At 39.9% G+C, this 23797-nt stretch overlaps 1 protein-coding gene across 1 annotated transcript in view; it reads right to left on the bottom strand.

Annotated features, from left to right (window-relative positions):
* Positions 1-1653: 1653 nt before the first annotated feature.
* Positions 1654-23797, bottom strand: part of BNC2 (basonuclin zinc finger protein 2) — a 410108-nt gene continuing 387964 nt past the window's right edge. The window contains exons 6-8 of the mRNA XM_019667815.1: positions 18177-20146; positions 17673-17738; positions 1654-2455 (exon numbers count right to left, since the gene is read on the bottom strand). Coding sequence (XP_019523360.1) covers positions 1795-2455; positions 17673-17738; positions 18177-20146 — 2697 coding nt within the window. The 3' untranslated portion in view covers positions 1654-1794. The remainder of the gene's footprint in view (positions 2456-17672; positions 17739-18176; positions 20147-23797) is intronic.

Raw genomic sequence — 23797 nt, 5'->3', positions numbered from 1 at the left:
GCCGATGTGGTTAACCAGCTCAGGCAACATGTGTAAACATCGGAAACAAAACAAAACAAAACAAAAAAAGGTTTGGAGTATCGTCTCCCCCCCTCTTTCTCACTCTCAATTGCTTGGTTTTAGGCTTGCTTTCATTTCTCTCTGACAAATCGTGTGGGGAAACACTAAACAGTGAGAGATCCTGTTTTACACCCCCACCCCCCACTTCTTCTGGCTTTTCAGAAAGGAGTGTTGCTCAGTTCAAGTTCAGCACATGGGTACGACTTCTAAATGCGGCTGCTGTCAAACGTCTTTCGATTTTGTCTGTCCAATGGGCCTGAATCAGAGTACTCCTGGAGAACTCGCCACAAATTAGCCAGCCATACAACAGACCAGCCCGGTTCAGACTTTTTCTTTCTTTTTGAAAGGATAACAGTTAGGTCCTTGGAAATGAGTGTTCAACTCTTTTACTGTATTCAGCTTTGTTCCATAGTGAGTAATTTGGGCTTTTGTATCCTGAAATATTATCCTGCCTCTAAAGAATAAATGCCTTGGCTGTTTCACACCACATAATTTTGTTTTCCTTTTCTGTAACTTAACATAGAAGCAAGAAGGATGCAGTGTTGATTCTAATAACATTCGGCACTTGAAAGAATCACCAAGTGTTTTTTTTTTTTAAAGCGGTTTTCTGGTGGCCGACAAATTGGCCTGTGGTTATGTTGAGTGACTAATTGTATTTTCTTTTCTGGAAACTTGTGCAAAGTTGGCAGTTTTGTGTTAACACTAATACTTTTGTTTGGCATTTGTGCCCCATACTGACCAGACCATTTTTATACAAGTGAATTTTTTTTAAAAAAGACACTTACTTGAAGTATGGCAATAGTTTAAGGATAAAAAAGAAGCATGGATATTACACATCCCCTTGTAGTGTATGAAAAAAAGTGCATGACTGGATTTATGTACTAGTACAGGACATTTTAAAAAATCAGGTCTGTGCTGTAAAGCATGCCAGCACCTCTTTATCACTATATCTAGCAGGTAGTAAAAACAAGACCATGTTTTAAAAAAAAATGTGCATTAATGCTAACATAAATGAATAGAGCTAGCCAGCAAACTATTTTTTTTCCTGCATATCTAACAGCTGGATGTAACTGTAAAAATTAAACAAAAGAGTTAAACAACACCAATACAATTGTTTTACACCGTTGGCCTCTCAAGGCTAAATATTTACAGGTGAATCTGCCATGCTTTAGTTGAAGATTCTCTCAAAACCTTAAAGTTCACAAAAGACAACTATTAAGAAGTTCCTTTTATGTTTCTTTTTCTTTTTTTTCCCTTTTATTATTTTTTTTGCAGGCAACAGTCATGGGTACAACAAACTGTCTCTTTGGAGAGGGCCCAGAATTATTATTCTGTCAAAATTTGGGCTACTTGCATGTTTTATGTATGTGTGTATGTGTGTAGTATGTGTGTTTAAAGGGTATTTTGTTTTCACCTCCCAAATGAAAGATCCCACCCCTTTTCCAAAACTATAAAGGAAAAAAAATTTCCAAAGCACCTAGTGTTTATATTTTTATATCTAAAGAAAAAAATGTGTGTGTGTGTGTGTGTGTTGTGTGTGTGTGTGTGTGTGTCTGGGGGTGTGTGTATGTGTAGACATGGAGGCATACATGTGTATACACACACACCCATCCACATACACATACGTGCACACACACACACACACACACCCAAGTACACAAGCATACACTGACTATGGCAGTTCAAATGTAGGCCGTCTGGTGAGAGCTGGCATCTGTAGTGTCCGTTCTGAGACTAATCTACGGAAGTAAAGGGAATGTTTTTATGGAGATTAGGGTTCTGACTGTGCCGATTTCGGCTTCGCACAGAGGAAAACATCATGTTGCAACCGGGGACTTTGCACTTGTGCATTTCTCGCAAATGCACCGTTTTGTAGTGCACTCGCAGGGTCCCCTTGTTGCTGTACATTTTGTGGCAAATGTTGCACATAATCCCACCATTGCTCCCGGACAAGCTGCTGAACATCAGGGATCCTGACACTTCAGCCCCTAGGCTGCCGGGGAGGGCCGGGGCCTCGGCCTTGTGTGCCGACTCCCCGCTGTCACTCGCCCCGTCAAGGTCGTCGAGAAGAATCCCCTCGTCACTGCCCGCGTCGGATTCTCTGGAGGAATGGATGCTGCTGCTAGACTGGAGGCTGGAGGTGGTGCTCAGGTCGAGGACCATGTAGTCCTCCGCCATGCCTCTCCCATACCCATTCAGGTGGGAGTCTTCAGTCCCCGCGGGAGAGGCGGCATCTTCCCTGACATCGAGCCCCATGGGGTGCTGGGCTCCATAGATCTTCATCAAAAATTCATCCCGGAGGTCCTTGCTAAGGGAGGGCTGCGATGAGTCCAGGCCCATATCATCGAGTTCTTTGGTCAACAGTTTACGATGCAGATTTATGTTGGCACTGTGTCTAGGAAAACAAGAGGGAAGGGGGGGGGGCGGTGTGCAGGGAGTGGGGAGGGGTGAGAAAAAGAAGAGCATTTTAAAATGGATTCAAGCTTTCACAAGGCATCAAATAAGCACAGTCATCGCTAATTACACCATTATAAAAGCAAACAGTTCCCTACATTCTCAGGATTTGGGAATAAGCAGTGGTGGGAAGTGCAATAACGGGAGCCTTTCATTACCATGATTTTTATAAGCGAGTAAAACTCTTCAAGGGTAGGATGAATGCAACCCATGCACCTTTCCTCATTGATTGTTCTGTTAGCTTTCCTATTAATACCATGCAGCATTAGCTGCAGAGAATCTCATAGCAGAGATTTTAGAATGTATATTAAGTAGGATAAAATAATGGGAACTTTTTGCTTGTCTAAACTGAATAATTTCGATTTACCTAAATCCAAAACAAAACCTGTTTTCTACAGTAAACACTGTATTTAGATGTATCAAATGATCCACCCTTTAAAAAAGTAAATGGTCTAGACAATTTATACCGGGGGTGTAAAAAAAATGTATCCACATGATTTATATTCATCTTTCTTTTGTTATCGGTATATACTGAGCACTACAATTTTAACACAGTTTTTTTCCTTTCTTAAAATGTGTATATATATTTTTGGGGGCACTCTCTGTATTTAACTTTGCCCCTTACCTTCCTAAACTTTAAGTTTTTAGGTAGGAAAAAATATTAGCTTAATAGACTGGCAATTTAGAATAGGGTTACAGTCTCCTTAACATAAATCCTTTTTCTCAGAATTTGGGATCAGCTAAATCTAATAGTAAAATACATTTATTTTCAGAAGCTGCTGCATTGTAGAGTTAAAGATGTTTTCATTAAGCAATTCAACTTTTAAAATTTAAGTCTTTAAGACAAAAAGCTGAAAAACAGATACTGTTTTTTTAAAAATAAAACCCACCCACCATTTTGGAAAAAAAAATCACACTAAACATCAGAGAAAACCCAAAGGGACAAAAAGAAAAACAAAAAAACAAACTACACAATACAATAAATAAATAAATAAATAAAAATCAAGCACAATAATAACATACGGTCCCTGTATTTTAATGACTGGAATCCGTAGTTCTCAGACAAGCAAAACTTTTTCTCACTGAGGGCTTTGCTTGAGTTAAAAAGAGACAGGATTTGTCCCAGAGCATCCATAGGGCTGCCATGATTTATAAAGCTGATATGTTGTTATCCATCTGAAAACACTGCCTTTGTATTTACATCCCCGTTTATTTTTAAAGTGCCCTTGGGCATATACCTCTCTCCACCTGCAAAGGCTCACTTGTTTGACGAGACCTCAATGGAAGGCTATCCTTCCAAAAAATAAACCAGTAAATAAATTACAGATACATAAAAGCTTCTCAATAATGGCAGAAGCTCTACATCTTGGAGAAGTAATTGTGATAATATAAATGACCTAGAATGGCCAGTATGAAGTTCAACAGACCTCCTGATGATGAATCAAAAGTATGGAAGACCAAAATGCGTCACCCATTTGGTGACAAGCATGGCTAGTATTTCTTAGAGGTGGTTGAGAGGTATGTGCCTCAGAGACAAAAAAGGCGAGAAAGACTTCTCCACCTTTCCACACAAGACAATATATATATATGTATATATATATAGAACTCGGGGTTTTCAGGGGGAGAGGGGCACAGCCCCCTCACACTGCACTTAGGAAGGCTGAGCTTACCTTGTGATAATAAGATCAGCTTTCTAATCTTTTGCTAAATCGATCACAAAAGAAAGCAAGAATGAGAGACAGAGAGAGAAAAAGAGAGAAAGAGAGAGAGAGAGAGAGAGAGAGAAAACAAATTCACATTCTAGACATCTGGTTTAAAAAAACTTAAACAATAAAATCGGGATTTAAAAGGTTCTGATCACAAAATCATTTTCTGTCATAAGTGATCATCTCATATGCTGTCTTGATGATTTTCAGATCAGCCGCATAATCCAAAAATCATAAATCAAATTAAGAAAAACCAAATTCACAGCATCAGCATCGCCCATAAATGAGTTCTACACAGATGCATGCAGTATGTGGACATACGAATGATAAACAGAAGTTGTCCCCACGGCCCCTGCTCTGACACAGTTGCTCCCCATTTCTTTGGTGTCAGATGGCAGACAACCTCAAGTGCAGGTTGTGAAGCAAAGTGCAGGAAATGCCTACTATGAAGTCTGTACCCTGACATGTGGGTATGGCACCACCGGAGTTATTACAAGAATGTGGAAATAGAGTGACACTATGTACTATTAACTCTGTTGATAAAACAATCTGCCAACTATAAGCAGCTCATGAAATCCAACCCCTCTCTTGTTTATTATTTTTAACACCCTTCCCGTTTTCTTAATTTCACGAGCCCACATTTTGTGATGGCTGTAATCTAGAACTCTGTATTGCTTCTCACACACCTGCAGTTACTACTTCCTAGAGGCACTGCTGAGAACACAGCAGCCAGATACACAGCAGTCACATCAAGGCACATGGAATAAGGAAGAATAAATTAACATTGACAAAAGGACACACTGGTCATTCAGATGGACACATCTTTCCTAAGATGACTTGTGAAATTACACATCTCCACCGATATGTTACCAGGAAGAGATGTTTCTCTTCATTTCTCACTTACAGCAATAGGAATCTGTAATCTAATTAGGTGATGTACCAGCCCTCAATATCTGTCAACCAAACGATGTGCAGAAATGTGTAGACCAGCTCTGGCACTCTGTTCAACAGTGTCCCTTTTCCGCTGTCAGCAGTACTGTTGGCCTCGGCTAATATAATTACATTGACTTTTATTCAATTAAGTGCCATCCTTTACTTGAAAAAAAAAAGCTACTTTATCAATTGATTCAGGTGTAATGCAATAATAAAGATGAACTCATGGCAGTGCATTAGCTCTGCTGTTCATAACTTCAGTACACGGGTTCATTCATGGTAGTCGATTTCCATTATGCAACCACAGTTCAAGAGAATTGATTCTTTTATGTTCATTTCTTAATCTATTTCATTTTTGTTTAATAATCCTCCTAAATACCATATGCAAAACACTTGAAATGGGGATGGGAAGGACAGGCTGTGGAAAGCCTGCTGGTTACTCATATGACAGTGGGCTTTGAGATTTTCTAACACACACGGTATTCCTAGAGCAGTAAGAGGAAAAGCAAGAGAAAGAGGGAAAGAAGAATGGCAAATTCCTTAGTGGGTACTGATCCTGCCCTTCAAGAGGTTAGGTTCAGCCTCAGAATGGACAAAAGGCGGAACGATATTTTAACAAAGACCTACTGTCAGACTCTGGAATCAGTCAGTTGAAATCATCAGCTGCTATAAAACACTGTCCTCATGAGGAGAGATACCAAGGCCTAGGGTTAATAGCAATTCACAAGTGTATTTGGATCAGAAAACTGGAGAGATAGAAAGGGAAGATGGAAGAGACGCAGAAAGAACTCATGCCTACTGACTATCAGATGTACAGAGAAGAGGGTCCTAAAACAGGAGGAAGACAGAGGGTGCTGGAAATAGAAAGGACCCTCTAGCAGGGGAAGCAGTATGCAGTTACAAGTAGTAAGTGGAAGAAGGAATCCAGGAAGGAACCAATGTTGAGTTCTCTGAGAGAGAGAGAGAGAGAGAGAGAGAGAGAGAGAGATGGATTTTTCTAGAAAACAGACTCAGTGTTTTGAATATTTATCTCCAGAAAAGAGGGAAGGAGAATCATTCACACAAATCTAGATTGTATTAGAACTCATATTTTATAAGAACATCAACAGTAGATGAAAGCTGTTTCTACTTGCTTTGATTCGGTCGGCAATAGCGGCATGCAGAGGCAAATTCCTCTCACAGAAAAAAAACATGACTGGGATAGAGAGAGAAGATGAGTCCCTAAGTAGAAAGGATGAAGATCTGCTCTTCCTAGGGATCTGGTCTGAATGAGCACAGTAGTACTCATTAAGAGAGTAGCTCACAATTTAGTCCCAAAATGCTGACTTTTAAGAACACAAACTAAATCTGATTTAACCCTCCAGTCTCCTGCAGTAAAGTAGACTGCTTTACACATAAGAGATACTCAAAAGTACATTTATTTGCTTTCAATCAATAATATGCATGAGTCTGAAGAAGCTTTTCCCAAAATACACTGTAGAAGGAAAAACAATGACCCCAAGATTGGAAGCATTAACAGAAGACTATTCAAGCAAACACAGTGGTAACAGAGCAGAGGGTAATTCTACCCTATTCATACCCCACTGTGGTGCAAGGAAACGCTATATAATTAGGGCATGAAACAGTCCTAGACTTTGGGCTATGTGTGGAATTACAAACGTTTCCTCTGACCCTCCACACTCTTTCCTGCACCTTCCATACTGTGGGTTTACCAGAAGCCTCTTGAAGACTAAGATCACCCTTAAACACAAAAAACCTGATGAAGCCTAGATTATATAGGAGAGGTCACAACACCAAATTTGTTTTTTGAAATGCTAAGTGGAAGTACTCCAACTGGACTAAAATAGACTACCAGTCTTTTGCTGTTTCTTTAATAAAAATTTAGATCAATGACATCTCAGTTAAAAAAAAAAAAAGAAGAAAACTCTACCAAGCAACCACAGAAGATACGAAATTCATCAAACACAGTCAAGTAAACGCAAGTGCCCTTGAGAGAGAGAACACGAGTCCTGACTCGGGCTTTCCTTTTCTTGCATCTTCCTTTCCAAACTTCTTCAAATGCCCAGTTCAACTTAAGACAATGTTCAACCCATAAAAATGAAAATGAAAAACATCTAAAAATAAAAAGTATTTTGAGGTTTCAACTTTGAGATACAGGGAAGGAACTTTAAGAAAAGGAAATGTCTCCTGCCCATGTGAGATGACCAGAACATGGCGGCCAAAACTAAATGGTGAATCAAGCTGTAAGTGACATGAGAAGTCCAACACCTAACTCTTAATTCTTAATCAGTCTTGAGCTATTCTAAACTTAGTGAACTGAAACAAAATACTTGATAATTAATTACAATGGAATTGGAGACTTACAATGGAATTGAGGCTCCATTTTGGATTAGTTTTTGCCTTTATTTTCTCGCTCACCTCTGTCACTTAACACACACACACACTCACATATTTCTGAAATTATATCATCCAGAATAATCTCAGTGATATTTACATAACAAATTATATATAATATATAACATATATTATGTAATATATAAAAAATATATATATAGTGTGTGTGTACATGTATCTATCTATATTTATATCTATATATCTATATATCTATATTTTATATGAGCATAGAGAGATCAACTTACATCCAATCTGGGGAAATACAGATGCCAGGTTTGAGTGTATTGTGGGGTACTGAGTCAATGCTACTCATGAACAGAAATGTAAATCTGCTATCCAAATCGAAAGAAATGAAAAATTAAAACCTCATTCATTTTCTTTTTATCTGGACTGCTGTAACACGGTCTGTTGTCCTTAACCCCTCAAATTTTTATGTTACCATTTACTAATGGTGGGATGCTTACAGTCCTGTGAATTAAATGACATTTTTGATAGTACACATTTCTACAACACTCGCAGTTGTTCTATAGGCTTTTATTGAAACATTCTCTCCAGAAGACCTGAAAACCATCCCTACCTCAGGAGAAAAGTTCAATGTAAAATTTTAGTGAATAACAATCAAAACAAAAAACAAAACAAAAGAAAAAAAATCTAAGATGTAAAGAAGTACATATTAAATTCAAGCTATAAAAGCTAAGCAAATTCTTGTAAATTAAAAATATGAAATTCAGTCACTTCAATCCCTTTCAATATAAAACAAATCATCCATACTGGTCACGCAGACAGTTCCCTCTACATTCAAATTATTCACTTCAAGATAAGCTCCCACCAAACTCTTCAGGGGTTTAGCTAATTTACTGCACAGATACGGCACGTCTGTTGTAATAACAGGTAGGATGTATTGGGGTCGACCATTTATCAGAATTAAACTTCTTTTCTCAATTCACAGTGAATTATGCTGCCTACATGACTCCCCTCTCTTAGAGCCTGCCATCCCCTTACGGCTCCTAATGTGGCAGGCAAACAAAATTGACAGTCTCATCTTGTCAACAAGGGGCGATTCTCCTGAGAAGCCATTTAACTTTGCAGAGGAAGCAATGTATTAATGTGCCTGTCCCAGGAATGTTAATCATCTTCAAGCTTCCGACCTAACTTTGACGTGAACGAAATCACCAAATTTGTTTACTAAATGAATCGTAATATGCTAATAAGAAGGCATGACATATATGGAAAAGCCAAACAGATGGTTTGTTTACTCCACTTTGCAACTTTATAAATGTTGTAACTCTGAAGATGTGAGAATTATTGGTGTGTTGGCAGAGGCAAACATGTCTTTCGCATACTAAATCTGGCGCTACAGTTAGAAAACAATTTGTCATTGCTATGGAATGCATAAAAAATGTTAATGTTGTGATCGCATTTGGAAAAGCAGATTGGTAGATGGAAAATGTATATGCTGGATGCTCAGGTTAAGTATAGTATTAATATCCAACAGCCCTGTTCCCTAACTATTTTCCTTGTGAGTCGTTTCTGACATATCTAGGCTTCTCCAGGGTGCTGATTATTCAGTATGTACCTGTTACACCGTAACATGAGACACTGAGGGTTATCCGTTGTGAATGGTATTATGTTTTCACAGTGTTTGGAAATTTTCTCAATCAGACAGCTCATATGGTGCTTGGTTCACTAGTATTTTTGGGTAAGAAAAATCAAAACCATGAATGCTGGCATTTTTTAAGAATTTAAATAAACCTGAGGTAAAATTTTTGAACTCTGTATTTACCCTGCCTGTATGAAGTCACCATCAAGTCTTCCAACTCTTGATTTATAGTCTGACTTACATAGTTCAGAAGACTTATTTCCAAAATAACAGGAACACATTTTTCTCTTGATGTTCAAAATTTTCTGCCGTTTTAAAACTAAGTTTTCTTTTCTAATGTGTACAACATGGAACATCCATTTCTTTCTGGGATCTTTTTCAGAAAAAATACTTCCTGTGACTAAATATGGAAAATGTTTTCTATTATTAAAATGGTTAATTTATGATCTTGTAAAAAGATAACATTAGGGATATATGAGTTCTGCAAGGCAGGGGACAGAACTTTGTAAACCATATTATTATTTAGCTATAGCCTTATCTAGAATGAATTATATGCTGAAAAAGAAACTACTTAAGATACATGAACAACAAAAAAATGCACAATATCTAATTTATGTCTTTGGTTACATAATGTTAAAACTGTCAGCTGAAACATGAAAACTTCAGTTAACCAACCATCAAAGCTACTAAACATTTTGATTTTTGGAAACACTCAGGTGATTTTTGTGAAATTCTTTTTACTTTTCATTCCCACAAGCATGGCTGAAGCAGCAGAATTTTGTATTTAAGAGGTGCTTATTTCTCCCGGTATTCTTAACCGCTCCCAACTTTCTGAGTCCTCCATATTGAGACTATCACCAATCTTGTGGGGTTTCCTGGTATACCACTAGGCCGTGTTGAAATGTTTACCTGTCTGCAGAAGAGAAAGGAGAGAGCAAAGTGATCTGAAGAAACCACTGATTCATCTGGCTGCCCAAGGATCACTTTGGAGTAAGAAACATTAGTGGCTATCCCAGCCTGGCGCTCAGATCTCATTTGAAACATCTCATTCCTGACCAACAAAGAAAATTTCAATAAAGCACTTTTACTGGTTTAACAACAGGGAGCTCCTGGGATTGTCAAAGTGCTAAGCCTTTTCCAAGGAGAGAAGAAATCAGCAGCTCAAATATAATTAACCTTCCATTCTCAATGCAAACTGCCACGCACAGGAGCTCTGCAGTCTATTAGCTAAGTCATAATGGCCAACAGGCAGGAGCAAAATTGGTCAAAAACTTGGCTGCTGCTGTCATATTTTTGGAATTATGATTAATGGCACTAATAATGTGGATGATTACTGATATGTGTATCTCCAGCAGTTTATCATATTGCTCGGGCTGCCTACATCCACAATAAACAGGATGCTATCATTTACCTCTTTATTGAAGGCAATCCTTCTCTTTGAAAGAGCATATTCTAATTACTTCGTAATGTTTTATGTCTTAAACATTTCGCAGCTCTGGACCTTGCCAACTGCGTCGTGTCTACCATTGATTAATTACTGAATGTTTAATCAAAATTTAGAACCTAATGCAGTCATTTATGAGCTCACTACAGTGCCAAAGTAGTTAGGCTTTGCTCCCAAGTTTGGAGAGGGTTGGGTTCAAAATCAAATCCCAGCCATGCATGAGGATCCAAGAATTTCACCTTGGGTGCTCTGAGGTTGCCAATTCCATCTCTGCTGATGAACGGAAGGCAATCTAACTTCAGGGTATACAGCAGCTTTACCTACCTTCTCCCCGCTCCATTTCCCTTCCCTCCTCCCCCAGCTCCCTAATCCCCAGAGCAGCGCCCTTGGCTGCTTCTGGGGAGAAGGAGGTCCTCGTGAATACCCATCATGAGGACATAGTTTTGAAGTGGTTAAACAAGTGAAAAATAATTTGCTGGGACAAATACATGAGTTTTTTTTTTTTAATGTGGATTTTTTATGGTACTGTCATACAACCATTCACCGTTGAAGTTAAGTGTTTTTTTAATACCATTACTGAACTGCTGAAATGGATGCTAATATAGCTTGGAGTGCTAATGTCAAGTCCTGGTAATAAAAAAGACAGACTGCTGAATGAAATAATTTCAAGTAAAAAATAGAACAAAAGTGCTCTCTCTCTTGCTCTCCACTTTTATTGAATTGGGACTGACTGAGCCAATTGCTTTAGAAGTCTGTAAAACACAATTACTAGTGAGCAGACTGACCCACCAGTGCCCCCTCAGTGAGAGCCGACTAAGGAGGCAGCAGCTAGAGCAGCTCCCCTCAGCTGGCCATTGGACCGAAGACACTGCCTTCTGAACATCTGTTGTTCTCATTGCCCAAATCTGTCTCTTTTTCCTTACAAAATCTTGTTGTTTCCCATCAATGTGATAAAGTAACTTCATACATTGCCTTTAAGGATAAAGATGTCTATTCTGGCAATTAAGGATGATCTGTCTTTTGATATTCTTATTTATGTGGGTGTTTATGTATAAACACACATATACATTATGTGGATGCATTTAGATTAGAACGTTAGCATAATTTTTGAATAGCGGGTAATAATTCAGATTGATAGATGCAATAGGAAAATTGAGGCATCGCTTGCATATATGTTCAGTTAGCTAGCAACACTTGGCTTTTGTTTTTTCCGAAGGTGAAGTCAAAATAATTAGAGCAAGTAAGAACAAGAATTAAACTAGAAGTGGGTAACATTTTTCCCCCTAGTTAATAAAAGAAGTAATAAACTCCATAAAGTACTAGAGTTAAGATCACTAACAGTTCAGGCATAACAGCTTTTTACCAGGAATTTACAGCTCCTGTTTTAATTCAAGCAGCTTGCATTAGGACATAAAATCTAGGTATTTTATTTTTTAAGTGTAGTTTTATGTTAAATAACTGAAGAAATATTGCCCTTTCCTAAAAAGTATTCTTTCTTCTTCTTTCCTCAGCCTGCCTCTGGCTCACACATGCACGCGCACACATACACACGTATCTTGGCACTCAAGAATCAAAGTTACTAAATCCCTTTTTTATCACATTGTAATTTGGGGCACGTGTAAACTCCTTTCATATTCTGCCACATTCATTTATTTGAAGCTTGTGAGAGTCTTACAGTAAAAACATTAAATCAGGTCTGAGGATTTTTAAAAGAGAAAAAAAACACTATCTTAGCCCAATCTTCACTATGAAATTTCAACAGAGAAAGAAAAGTCTCCCTTCTGAATATCTCAAATGAATAATTATGTATAAGAAAAAGTCACCCCCAAAAAAGCCTATCAGAAGGGTCAGATAGGTGGACTAGAGGGAGAAACTCTTTCAAAGGGGTGTCATCATGAAAAACACCGCTTGTGCACTCAGTGTATGCATTCTGCTCTAAATGCTGTTTGGGTCTGAAATTTTAAGATAATGTTGGCAAGAGCAGCGGCTTGTTCCTTTTGAGGGAAGGGAAGAAAAAGGAGCATATAGAAACGTTATGTCTGTGCAACAGAAGTTACATAGCCACCAGAGATTTAATGTAACTCTTATCAATAGAAATTTCTAAAAATCTCTGTCTCATGGTAGGGGAGCCATTCGCCTGCCATTAAGCTTTGTTGTCTATTTAGTAGGCAGTTGGGTGGAAGTGACTGGTGTGGTTCTTGGAGTGGAGGAGTGAAAGGTCAGCAGAGGCTTAAATGAGCTTGTCTTACATCCAGCTGGGCCAGCAGGTGGTCATTAGGAAGATCGGAGGCTCACTTTAGGCTTGACGGAGTCTCCCCATGATTCTAGGAGGCTGTTTTGCTCATTGCTCTTCTCCCAATATATAAAAAGAACCCCAGAGACAGGAATGACACCGAAGTTTATCTTACTACCAAAGTTTCGCTTGAGGAGGGCACAACTAGCACTTCCTGAGAGGGAATTTATTTTGTTTGTTTGCCTGTGATGGAAAGTAATGGAGATAAGCACAAAAGACCTATTGATCTGTTGGCTCTATTGTGAAACCAAATAGAGGAACCGGGAGAAAAAAAATCTCTCACTGAACGTTTAAAAGTCAGAGGACCTGCAGAATTTCATTACATAAAAGAATTTTGGAAAAGGAGGGTTGCAGTTTGATTGGCAAAAATGCAGGAAATGAAATAGATGGCTGATACCTTAAAATGTTCTCTTCATGTACCTGGAGAGAATTAACATACTATCTCTGACGGCTAATTATATTAGGGCAAATACACTAATAGTTATCTTGAATTGGTGCTAAGTGGCTCATTTCTTGGAGGTATTGCCTAGTGAAATCATGTGTATTTATTGAAACTCTCTCCTTAGAAAAGTTCTCTGTAAGTTTCCAAACATAGAGGATGATGGGAAAAAAAATGGATGTTGCTGCTGGGAAGGTGATAACAGGAGGCAGGTAGCATGTTTTCGCATCTTCACCTCTGTTGTTAATGTATGCAGTGGCTCATCAAAAGTAACTCATGTTAATTTATTCCTGCACACCTGTACAGGGCTGGAAGTCAGGTAATCAGACAAGCAAAAACTATATATCTCTGCGTTTGAGCCACAGCTACCCAGAGGCCTATATACGAACAAATTTAGTTCTGGAGACATCAGCAGGTTTTAATAAACCAAATACAGATGTCTTACTCCACACAAATCAAGAAGTTTACATGTTTAAATCTGGACTGATTTAACTAGTACGGAGAAGGTTCACACTTGGCACCAATGGTTGCCTCATATTTATTTATAAATCACTCTAAGCAAATATTATTTTGTTTTCAAATTTATTCAGGGGGCTGAATCATCTTTCCTACACCTTGAAGATCTATGCTTACATTTGATAAAATTTAAGACAAACTTTGGCAATTAGTGGCCACTGTTCTCAGAGGAGGAGAGAGACAAAGATGGTGAAACTCATGGAAGATGAAAAACAAAGAGATAAGTGTTTCTTTACATGCGGACCATCTAGTTTCTGGTAGAAAGTCTTCATTGTAGTTGACAGAGTTTTAAAATTGCCAATTACTAAAATCGATGTAAACAGATTTTAACATATTAGCAAATGATAAGGAATTTTAGGGAAGAGGACAGAGGATGTCTGTTTTCTGAATAAAAACCAAATGTAATTTATAAATGGGCTTTCCTTAAATACAGGTGGCCTGAGGGTGTCAAAATTCAAGTCAGAGGATGACAGTATGACCAAAGGCAAACAAGGCCAAGTGAGTTCTGACCATGACACTGGTCTTCAAGAAAATTTCCCTTATGTGGGCTATAGGTTCTAGGCCAGTTAGTTATAATTTCTTCTTCCTAGGGAGTAGTTCATGTGTATACTTCAAAACTGAGGGCCACCTTCCTGTTCCCTGACAGAATAGTGTCTTAGTAGCGGGGGGAAAAAAAAAATCATGGGATAAACCAGAAGGAAGAAAGGGTGTTTAGAAGCTTTCAGGAGTAGCACTACACAATGTCATCAGTATACACTTAAATATTTCAGCAATCACCTTATAGTATCCTAGTTCTTTACAGAGAAAATCATTTACATTTCACTTCTATACCCAGAATAAAAATTATTCTAACAGCCACCTAATGACTGGGTGACTCGGACTTTGTGGTTATTAGCTGGCTCTTTGTCATCAGTGCAGAATGGTCCCCTCTGCTTTTGAATTTATTAAACTCAAACTCATTCACAGCTGTATAAAAAAAGTTATCTTAAACACTGCTTAGAATACTCAGCCCTCACAAACCTTGTGTGTGACCCCCCTGTTTCTCTTCTCCCTTTCTGCTGACTTTAGACAAAGAACATTCTTTCTGTTTCAGAAAGCCTTTGACTTGATCTTATAAAACCTAGAAGGACCATCAGCAAAGACCTGGAAATCTCTGTTAACAAGCTGCCAAGTCTAAAACACAGTATTTAACATCTTTCTAGTTTCATCTGATTAACATGCGTATCTAGAGACCAAAAAATGTCACTCCCTCGTGTATAACCATCTTGGAAGAAGCCCAAGAAGACCTGTGTATCACTCCCGTATGGTGTTGTGAGCCCGAAGATAAGAAGGCTGTTTCCATAAACAGAAGGACAAGGGTTATTCTGTTAGTTTTATCACAGGCATCCAAGAAACCCTTACACACTTCAGCCCCCACTAAAAATCCCTTCTAATGCTTTATTTGCACAAAGAAGACATTGTGGTGTCAAGGATGGATGAATCGAGACTCTGGGGAGAGGAAAGAAGTGGGCCTGAGGACAGCAGGATTAAAAAAGGCAAAAAGGATGGCTTCCTACGGAAACCGTCCAGATGGAGGTTCTGCTGGCTCAGAGAAAGGTAAAAAACCCCTGCCTTCCCTACATAGTGAACTGAAAAGAATAAAAGTGGGGACACGAAATTCCTGGGGTTCTCGTGACTAATACAGTAAAAGTAAAGAGAAAGGGGAAGGTAAGTCTAAAGGTTAGATCAGAGATGGGATCCAAGAGGCTTGGTGAATAAGGAGGTTAAATTACAGGTCGACATTAGTTGATGAAATGATGATAAAAGGCTGAAACAGGAATAAAGTTATTTTGAATCCACTCTGCTGGGATGCAAGGAGAGGCTGGCACCCCAGTGGCATCACTGTTTCTGGTTGCTTGGTGGTAACTACACTTGGGTCATATATTAATTCAAGTCATAGACTCGATAAGGATGGACATTTTTCTTCTTCAAAAAATGCCAAAATTGAAGTACCAGAGTTTTTGTTACATTTTTAACCTGGGATCAAAATACTTGAGTATTCTTGAAAAGCAAAATTTCAAGTGAGAATCCAAAAAGTTTCTTTGTACAGTATTTTTTTTTCAATTTGCTTTTCTTCATTTATCATGTGTGAGAAAACGCCAGAATTAAAAAGATTGGGTGTGATGTGATATTTTACCCAAATGAAATGTATCCACCTGTCTTTTGAGGTTCGCCATCTCCTATGAGACTGAACACACATGGGAGAAGAATATCAGTACTATCCTTCCCACCTGGAATATCCTAGTTATCCTGGACAATGGTCTAAATTCCCACATGGCTGGTCACCTACCAAGTTCTCAATGGAGACTGAAATATTCACCTGTCAATAAATATTGTTTCCTTAGAAAAACCACCATCTCAACAGTACCTGCTTATGTACTAGGACATAAAAACACAAGTGACATAAATGAAAGCGCCGAGCTTTGGGTGTTATAGCCTTTTGGTCTCAGAGTCATTTATTCCAGTGTTATGACTTGCAATATTTTCAGCAAACCAACTAAAACTGTGATAGGAATTCATGCAAATAAGCTTAAATTTTGGCTTGTCTTCAAACACTCCATTTCCATAAATATTTTATGCAAGTTTTCATGAGTCTTTTATTTTTGTTAAAAAAAAAGTCCAATGCATTAACCTCATTATCACAAGTGCACTATTTCAAATTTAAAAGAACGAATATTACTCACAAACTTAGGGAGAGAGAGGTTGGGTGTAGTATTATATTTTATTATTCAAAGTGTAGCCATCTAATCTGCCATATTCTGGGACTGTCAATGCTAACTCAAAACTGAAAAGAACTTTGTGACTATAAACCATTTTTTATAGAAAAATGTAAATGGGAGTGGCGGAGAAGGGATTAAGGAGGGGAAAATTTTAAGATAGATTTCTCTTCAAAGCAATTTTTGAGTTGTATAAAGAAAGGCACTTATTTTTCTCAGAAATTTTGCTTTTCATGGATTGGGTCCCTTGTACTATACTTCGCTATAATAGGAAAACAATTTTTTTAAGCTTTTATGTTAAAAAAAAGACGAATCTTTTCTATATGAAGACAAAACAGAATATTCTAGAAGCAAGTCACTGCTTTTCTGTGGTACTTTCATTGCATGTTACTTTGTCAAAGAACTCTCCAAAATTGATAAGCACTAGAATTTGGGTGGTGGCTATTTGGAAGCTTCCTAGTTAAATTTGTTTTCTTCTACATACATTGATTTTTACCATGTAATAAAATTTTCTCTAAAAAATATTTTTTAAAGACCATGTAAAACCAAAAACCCCGGTCCAACATGAAGAATTAACTGGTGTGTGACTCTAGCTGGGCTGGTGTATTATGTAAGGGATCTATCTGCTCACAAGCTCATCTCCCCAAGTATAGGACAACTGTGGTACCCCAACACTGACCACCTTGACACATTCCATTTCTATTACATTTTCCTTAGGACTGAAAAAGAACATTGTAGGTTTAGGACCAGCTGCTTCTGTTTAAGCCCAACTGTTTCAGAGCTGCAGCTACATAGCTAAGGTGTGATGTCATCTGAAGGCTGGACAGAATATATTCTCAGTAATCCTAAAAGTATATGCATGCCTCCCATCCTGAACATAATTCCCATGATAGACTACATTTTAGAGATGTGCTCAAAGACATTGTGAAGGTAGAATAAAGAAACCCACACCGCCATACCATCTCCCCATATTAGCAATCACTTTGGTCCCATTTTCTTTGGATATTTTCATGACTCTTAAAGAATTCAAGGACAGACTAAATAGTCATGTAAGAATGATAACATTTCTGGTTATACCTACGGAGATGCAGGCTGTCTCGATGTCCTGGACCTATGGTTCTTTCCATCCGTAAATTTCTGTTTCTATATTGGATAAATATGTGTGTATGAAGATAATATATTGATTTAATTAAAAAGCCACAAGGCAAAGCAGAAACACCTATAACAGAAGCTGCGGCTTCTACGTGAAGGTTCATGGGGGAAGCAGGGAACTGTGTACATAGTTCACTGATTCACACACCTAGATGCATGGAAAAACACACACACACACATCCACAGAGCACAGAGAAAAATGGCGTGCATTACTGGGTAAGATGGCGTATGACTCTGCATGCTGAATCATGACAAGCACCAACTGCAACAATCCTTCATGAGCATGGCAGCTTGGTTATCTTGTGGTCACTGAGGACAATCTTTACAGTGCATCCAAAACATCCGAAGTTGGATTTTTTTTAATGTTAAAGTCCAACAAGACTGGCACCCACCACCCCCAGCAGGAGCAGCCAATGGAGATTTACTGACCTGTCTCTGCTTCGGCGAGAGGGGAAGGCAGCATTGCAGCCAGCCACCGTGCACACGTGCATCTCTTTTAAGTGAACGTTCCTGTAGTGAAGCTTCACGCTGTAGGAGCTTTTGAAACTCTTCTTGCACACGTAACAGATTTTGGGGTCTGGGCTAGAACACAGGTCCCCTTCTGGGGAGAACTTTTGAGGGCTGCCGTAATTCAGAGATGATGCAAAGCTTTCGTGCAGGGCTGCCATGCTGGCTCCCCCACCGTTGTACAGTCCGTACTGGCTCATGTAAAACATGTCGTAAGTGGGATCTGTAAATTCTTCCTTCACCTTGATGACGTCCTGGTGAGAGGGCTCGCTGTGGTTCTCGTCGGGCCTCTCACTGTTCATCAGGACTTTCTCACTCACTTCGCCATGGAGGTGCTCATCCCCTTCCATGGATTCCTCCCCTAGTTTGGGCTCTGAACACTCAGACTCGTTCTCATAGTCCCGCTCCGGTTCTTGGTCCTCAGAAGTCATGCTGTCGGCTCTTCTGATTTCAGTCCTTGAAATGCACCGGGACCTGCTATGCTTAGAAAAGTCCTTCACCGACATGCCTGGACTCATCTCCTCTTGGGAGTGGCAATGATTGTCATGGCTCACGTCATTGACCCCAGCACCCGTGTCATGGGGGTCATCGTCTTCATCGTCAAACTCATCAGCGGTGTCAATAATTTCCTTCTCGATCTTCACAGGCATGCTGGACTTCCTGGGCTTCTTCTTAGGGGCCAGGTCGGCGCTGGGCTCATGAGTGGCCATCATGACTACTGGCACTGCTGGCTCAGAGGGTGGTGCGGGGTGCTGCTCCATGGTACCACTGGTGGGGATGATGGGGCTGGTCGGGAGGGAGGTGGGAGGGCTCACCATTTCCCCTGGAGCGAGTAAACTTCTATAAAACGGAGGAACTGGCTGGACAGTCTTTAGCCCAGAAAACACCAGCTGGCTAGGGAGAGGGGTCTGTAAGACGGGGTCTAGTGGGGGAGTGGTAAAACCCATTGGGGGCCGGCCAGGGCTGGTGAGGGTGAGATTTGATTTTGTACTTGCTATGACAGGGGTGGCAGCTCCTGACGTGGCCCGAATTAAATCCTTGTCTCGGTTATTCCTTAGCATAGGCATGTGAAGGCGAGGGTTAGGGTTTGCACTGTGGCGATTACGGCTTCGGAGGGAGCTAAAGACCATGTTGCAACCTTCGATGGTACACCGATGCTTGATCTTCAGGTGCACAGCATTGTAATGGATTTTGAGAGTACCTTTATCATAGAATGTCTTCCCACATGCGTTACAGAACACTCTTCCTTTCCTAGAGGCTGACCCCATCCTTCTCATCCGGTGAATCCGGAAGGAGCTTTTTGGGTGTTCAGTTTTGGTCAGATCACTGACCGGGGCAGAATTCAGAATCGGGGACACGCAGGCTGGCTCGGTTTTGGGCTCCACATTGGTAATGCTGGTCAGGGCGTTTCTGTTGGGCGTCTGATCGTTCTTGTAAGGTGTGGGTGATACCTCAGACTCGCTACTTTCGTTATATTCATTCTGGGTGGAAAGGCTCGGTTCCCGCAGCCTCAGTCCTGGTTGCTCTAACAAGAGCCCGTTTGGAGGCAATCCTAGCAGTGGGGCTGAGACGGGGTTTATGTACTGGAATGGAAGCAGAAACGCAAGGCTGTTGGGGATGTTTTCAAAGTGATGAATGCTGGAAGGGTTGCTGTTCTCTAGGTGAGCAAGGAGGCTGGGACTTCTGGTGCGATTATTGCTCTCAATGAAAGTCCTGATGTCTGAGTCTGTCTTTGAAGATGGTACAGCCACGGCCTGCCCTTCTTTCTCCTGAATTGCCATCAGCTCGACAATGGATTTGGTTTCTCCAAACCGCAGAAACTGCTGAAGGGTGATGATTTCCTCTTCTCGAGACATGATGGCCCAGCGGTCCAGCACCTTGCCGGCAGCATCCTAGAGGCCACATCAAAGAAACAACAAAGACAAACACAAAAACTTATTGATTGTGCATAATTATTCATCGCAACTGAAGGTGCTCATGAAACACCGAGAGTGAGAGCAGAAAACAACATGCAAACACTGTTAATAAAAGTCGACCCACAAAGCAAACTTTTCTGCCATGCAAATGTAGTAATTAGAGTCACAGTTAGGGAAACAGATTGAGTTTAATAATGTCAAAACAAACAAAATGGAGACCACTGGGGCTCTGTGAGCTAAAATGCCTTCACGACTGCTATTTTAACAACAATGGCCTATGTACTATGCAACTGTTTAACATACATTAGTACAAGACGTGAACTCTTGCTGTGCAACCCAGTATAAATGCAAAATAAAAATGGTACTTTAATCCTTATTAAATAATGACACCATAGGAAGGAATTAAGTCCATTTTGTGAATTTTACTTCTTCAACACAAACAGACATGACACTGATTCAATGATGACAATTCTTTTAAATAGGAGCTATCATCACATGAATTTCTAAATAAAAAAGATGAATAAAGTAGCATTACCTTCTCTTCTCTACCCCCATTACTAAGCGATATTTTAATTTTTTTAATGGCTGTACTCTAGTGTCATTTCATAGAGGGCAATTTCATAAGATAGAGTAAGGAAAACCAGTAATTGTACTTCTCCAGAAAATTGATTGTAATCCTATGATTCAAAGTTTGAGTTAGGCTTAAAGTATTTGACTTTTATGATCTTGCTATAAATGACAGTTACAGATATTTAGAAAGTAAACATGTGATGGATTTAGATAGAATAAAGGTGTAAAAATGTTGTCTCTTAACATCCTCCTCTGATAGCAAAGGGAGCCCACAGAGAATACACATCAGTAATCACCAGACTATGTGTTGTTAAATATACATTAAAAAGCATTTCATACTTTCATTTTTGCTAGTAACTATGAGATTTGCCTGGAGGTAGGACTTAAAAACCCTGCAATGCAATGCCAGGCAATCCATTTCAGGATGGATTGAGAGAAATCTATTCAAACACTTAAATAATGGCTCCATCATTTTCTAGGGCCCGGCTTCCTCCCACCACGGACAGGACACTTGGCAACCTTCTGTGCACGATACTTGCTCCAACCCTGACCATCAATTGAAGAAAGCGTAAAATCTTAAAACAGAAAGATACTTATTATTAACAAAGAGAAAAATCATAACTTTACAACGAAGAAACCTAGCAGGCACCACCTTAACCAAGGGGTCGAAGTTAACAGGACCAGTGGTCAGTGCTGTCACGTACCTACTCATAGACGTACTGAGAGGGCACATTATTCTTTTTTTTTTGTGGTAGAAAACATCAAGCAAACCCAAATTGCAGGGCATTCTACAAAATAGTGGCTGGTATTTTTCAAAACATAAAGTCAGGAAAGAATTTTTTTAAGAAGACCAAAGAATAGTTATAGATTGGAGGAAAGTAAGGAAATAGGACATATAAACGTAATGTGAAATCCTAGAGATCTTAGTCCAGAAAAAGGACGTTAGTGGGAAAAGTGGTAACATTTGAACAGAGTCTCTAGATTAGTTAATAATATGGTATCAGTCTTAATTTCTTGGTTTTAACAAATGTACCATGCTTATGTCAGATGTTCCATGAGGGGGAGCAGGATAAAGAGAACTGGACTCTTTTCAGAATGGGGAATCCTCTCTCATAGACAGTTCTACTCAGCCTGGCGATATAAAATTCTCTCTGGACCACAATAATATGGTCTGAATTGTGACGACTAGTCTGATTACAAGGAGATACTTGTCATTTATTGAAATTACTTAAAAAAAGATGCTCTGATAGGTATGTGCTATTCCTTATAAGGCTCAGTCCTAGCATTCTATTAATTTACATAAAGTCTTTGTGTGGGTGTGTGCGTGGGGGGGGCCATTCTTAAGTGAACTGTCAAACACAGATGTCCCTCCCTCATCTTATAGACAAAAGTAGCCTTCAGATAAAATGCTCTCATGCAGCTATCTGCTTAGAATAGTCAATATAATGATGTGTGTATATATAATGAACCTGGGGTCCTGCAATAGCCATTAAAAAAAAAGAAAAGTATCACTCATAGCAATTGGTCTACCTTATATAGCTTTTTCTGAATAGGACAAGAAAACGGAGTGTGTTGGTACTGTAGACAAATAGAGAAATTTTAAATTGTGATTTTGTCTAGATTATCTCATTTGAAACTCCTAATAGCTTCCAGAGCTCAGCAAATGTTTAACAGATGAGAAACCAGAGGTGAAGAAAGGTGATACAGCTTGTTAAGGTTGCCAAGATGCTAACTTGGGGTCCAGGACTTGAACCCAGAAATGTTGACTCCAAATACACTGAGCACAGTGGCTGCCATGCCACAATGCCATTTCCCAGGGGAGCACGCTGAGCTTGGGATACCAAGGAGTAGGACTTCTCTTGAACAAGGCTGGTCTCTAGGGCACTGTGAGGTCATCTTGTACGCCATTTTCCTTTTACCATCAAATCCACGCTCTTGATTGTTCTTTTATAAAGCCTTTCATTACGAATTGTTTCTCAGGCTGAAACCCGACCTGAGCAGCAGGCAGTCCTCTTTCTTCCTCAGGCTCTTCCCAGGTAGCCTGCACCAAAATCTGCATGTGCATACTGTACTTACATAGCTGCCGGCCTCTGGTATTACAATAGGCCTTAGGAACCATAGCAACTGATCAAACCCACCTGAGGCATCTCTTTTCCATCACCCTCTTGTCTTCCTGCATCCAGCAGTGCATAGCAGTCCCATCTGGTTTCTCTTTTCTCCTGGCCGGTCATAATGCCTGCTGCCATTTCTGAAACCACTACCTTTCAGACTCTCTTAGTCCTCAGTAACTGTCTCTGCTACAATGGAGACTGTTATGTTAAACTACTTACTTTTGGTGGAAGAGGTCCAGGTAAGCAAGATTTAGAACGTTGCCGGTAGCCTGAGTCATAGAAGAGAAGCTTCATTTATAGGGGTAAGAGAAGCAGTGATTCATACTCACACAGAAGGTCAACATCGCATCCTTGTACACAAATGTGCTTGGGAACAGGACAAATATCTATACTGCACCTTCAAACTGGAGTCCCCCTGACAGGGCACCCCCTGAATCCAGGCTCTACGAAGTGCCACAGAAGTTCTTTCCAAACAAGCTGTCATTCGTATTTGATGAAGATAATCGAATACCATCATGTTCATACATGATGAAACTGCAGCAAGAGACAAAGTGGAACTTCTTAGCCACATAATCAGTCTGCAAGCTCCATGCTGGGAATGGCTATCAGTTTGAGTGTATTCTTGGATAAACTGGTTGAAGGGATTTAGAAATCATCAGAGGGGGCCGGCCGAGTGGTGCATTGGTTAAGAGCTGGCTTGGGACGCCAGAGGGCCCCAGTTTGGATCCCACATATAAGGGCCAGTGACACTGCCCTCTACAGCTAAGATGCTGAACAACAGCTCAACCTGGAGCTGGGCTGCTGGTAGTTGCCGGCGACGGTGTAGGCTGCAACCCCTGCTGGAGTGGGTTGCCATGGGCTACCGTGTGTAGCCAGCAGCCAGCGTGAGCGGCCAGCAGCCGCTGTGAGCAGCCGTCCAGAAGCCGGCGACTGATCTGCCTCACCC

Source organism: Hipposideros armiger, unplaced genomic scaffold (assembly GCF_001890085.2).
Source record: "Hipposideros armiger isolate ML-2016 unplaced genomic scaffold, ASM189008v1 scaffold_506, whole genome shotgun sequence".
Classification (NCBI taxonomy): domain Eukaryota; kingdom Metazoa; phylum Chordata; class Mammalia; order Chiroptera; family Hipposideridae; genus Hipposideros; species Hipposideros armiger.
This window is presented reverse-complemented; position numbering and strand designations above follow the sequence as displayed.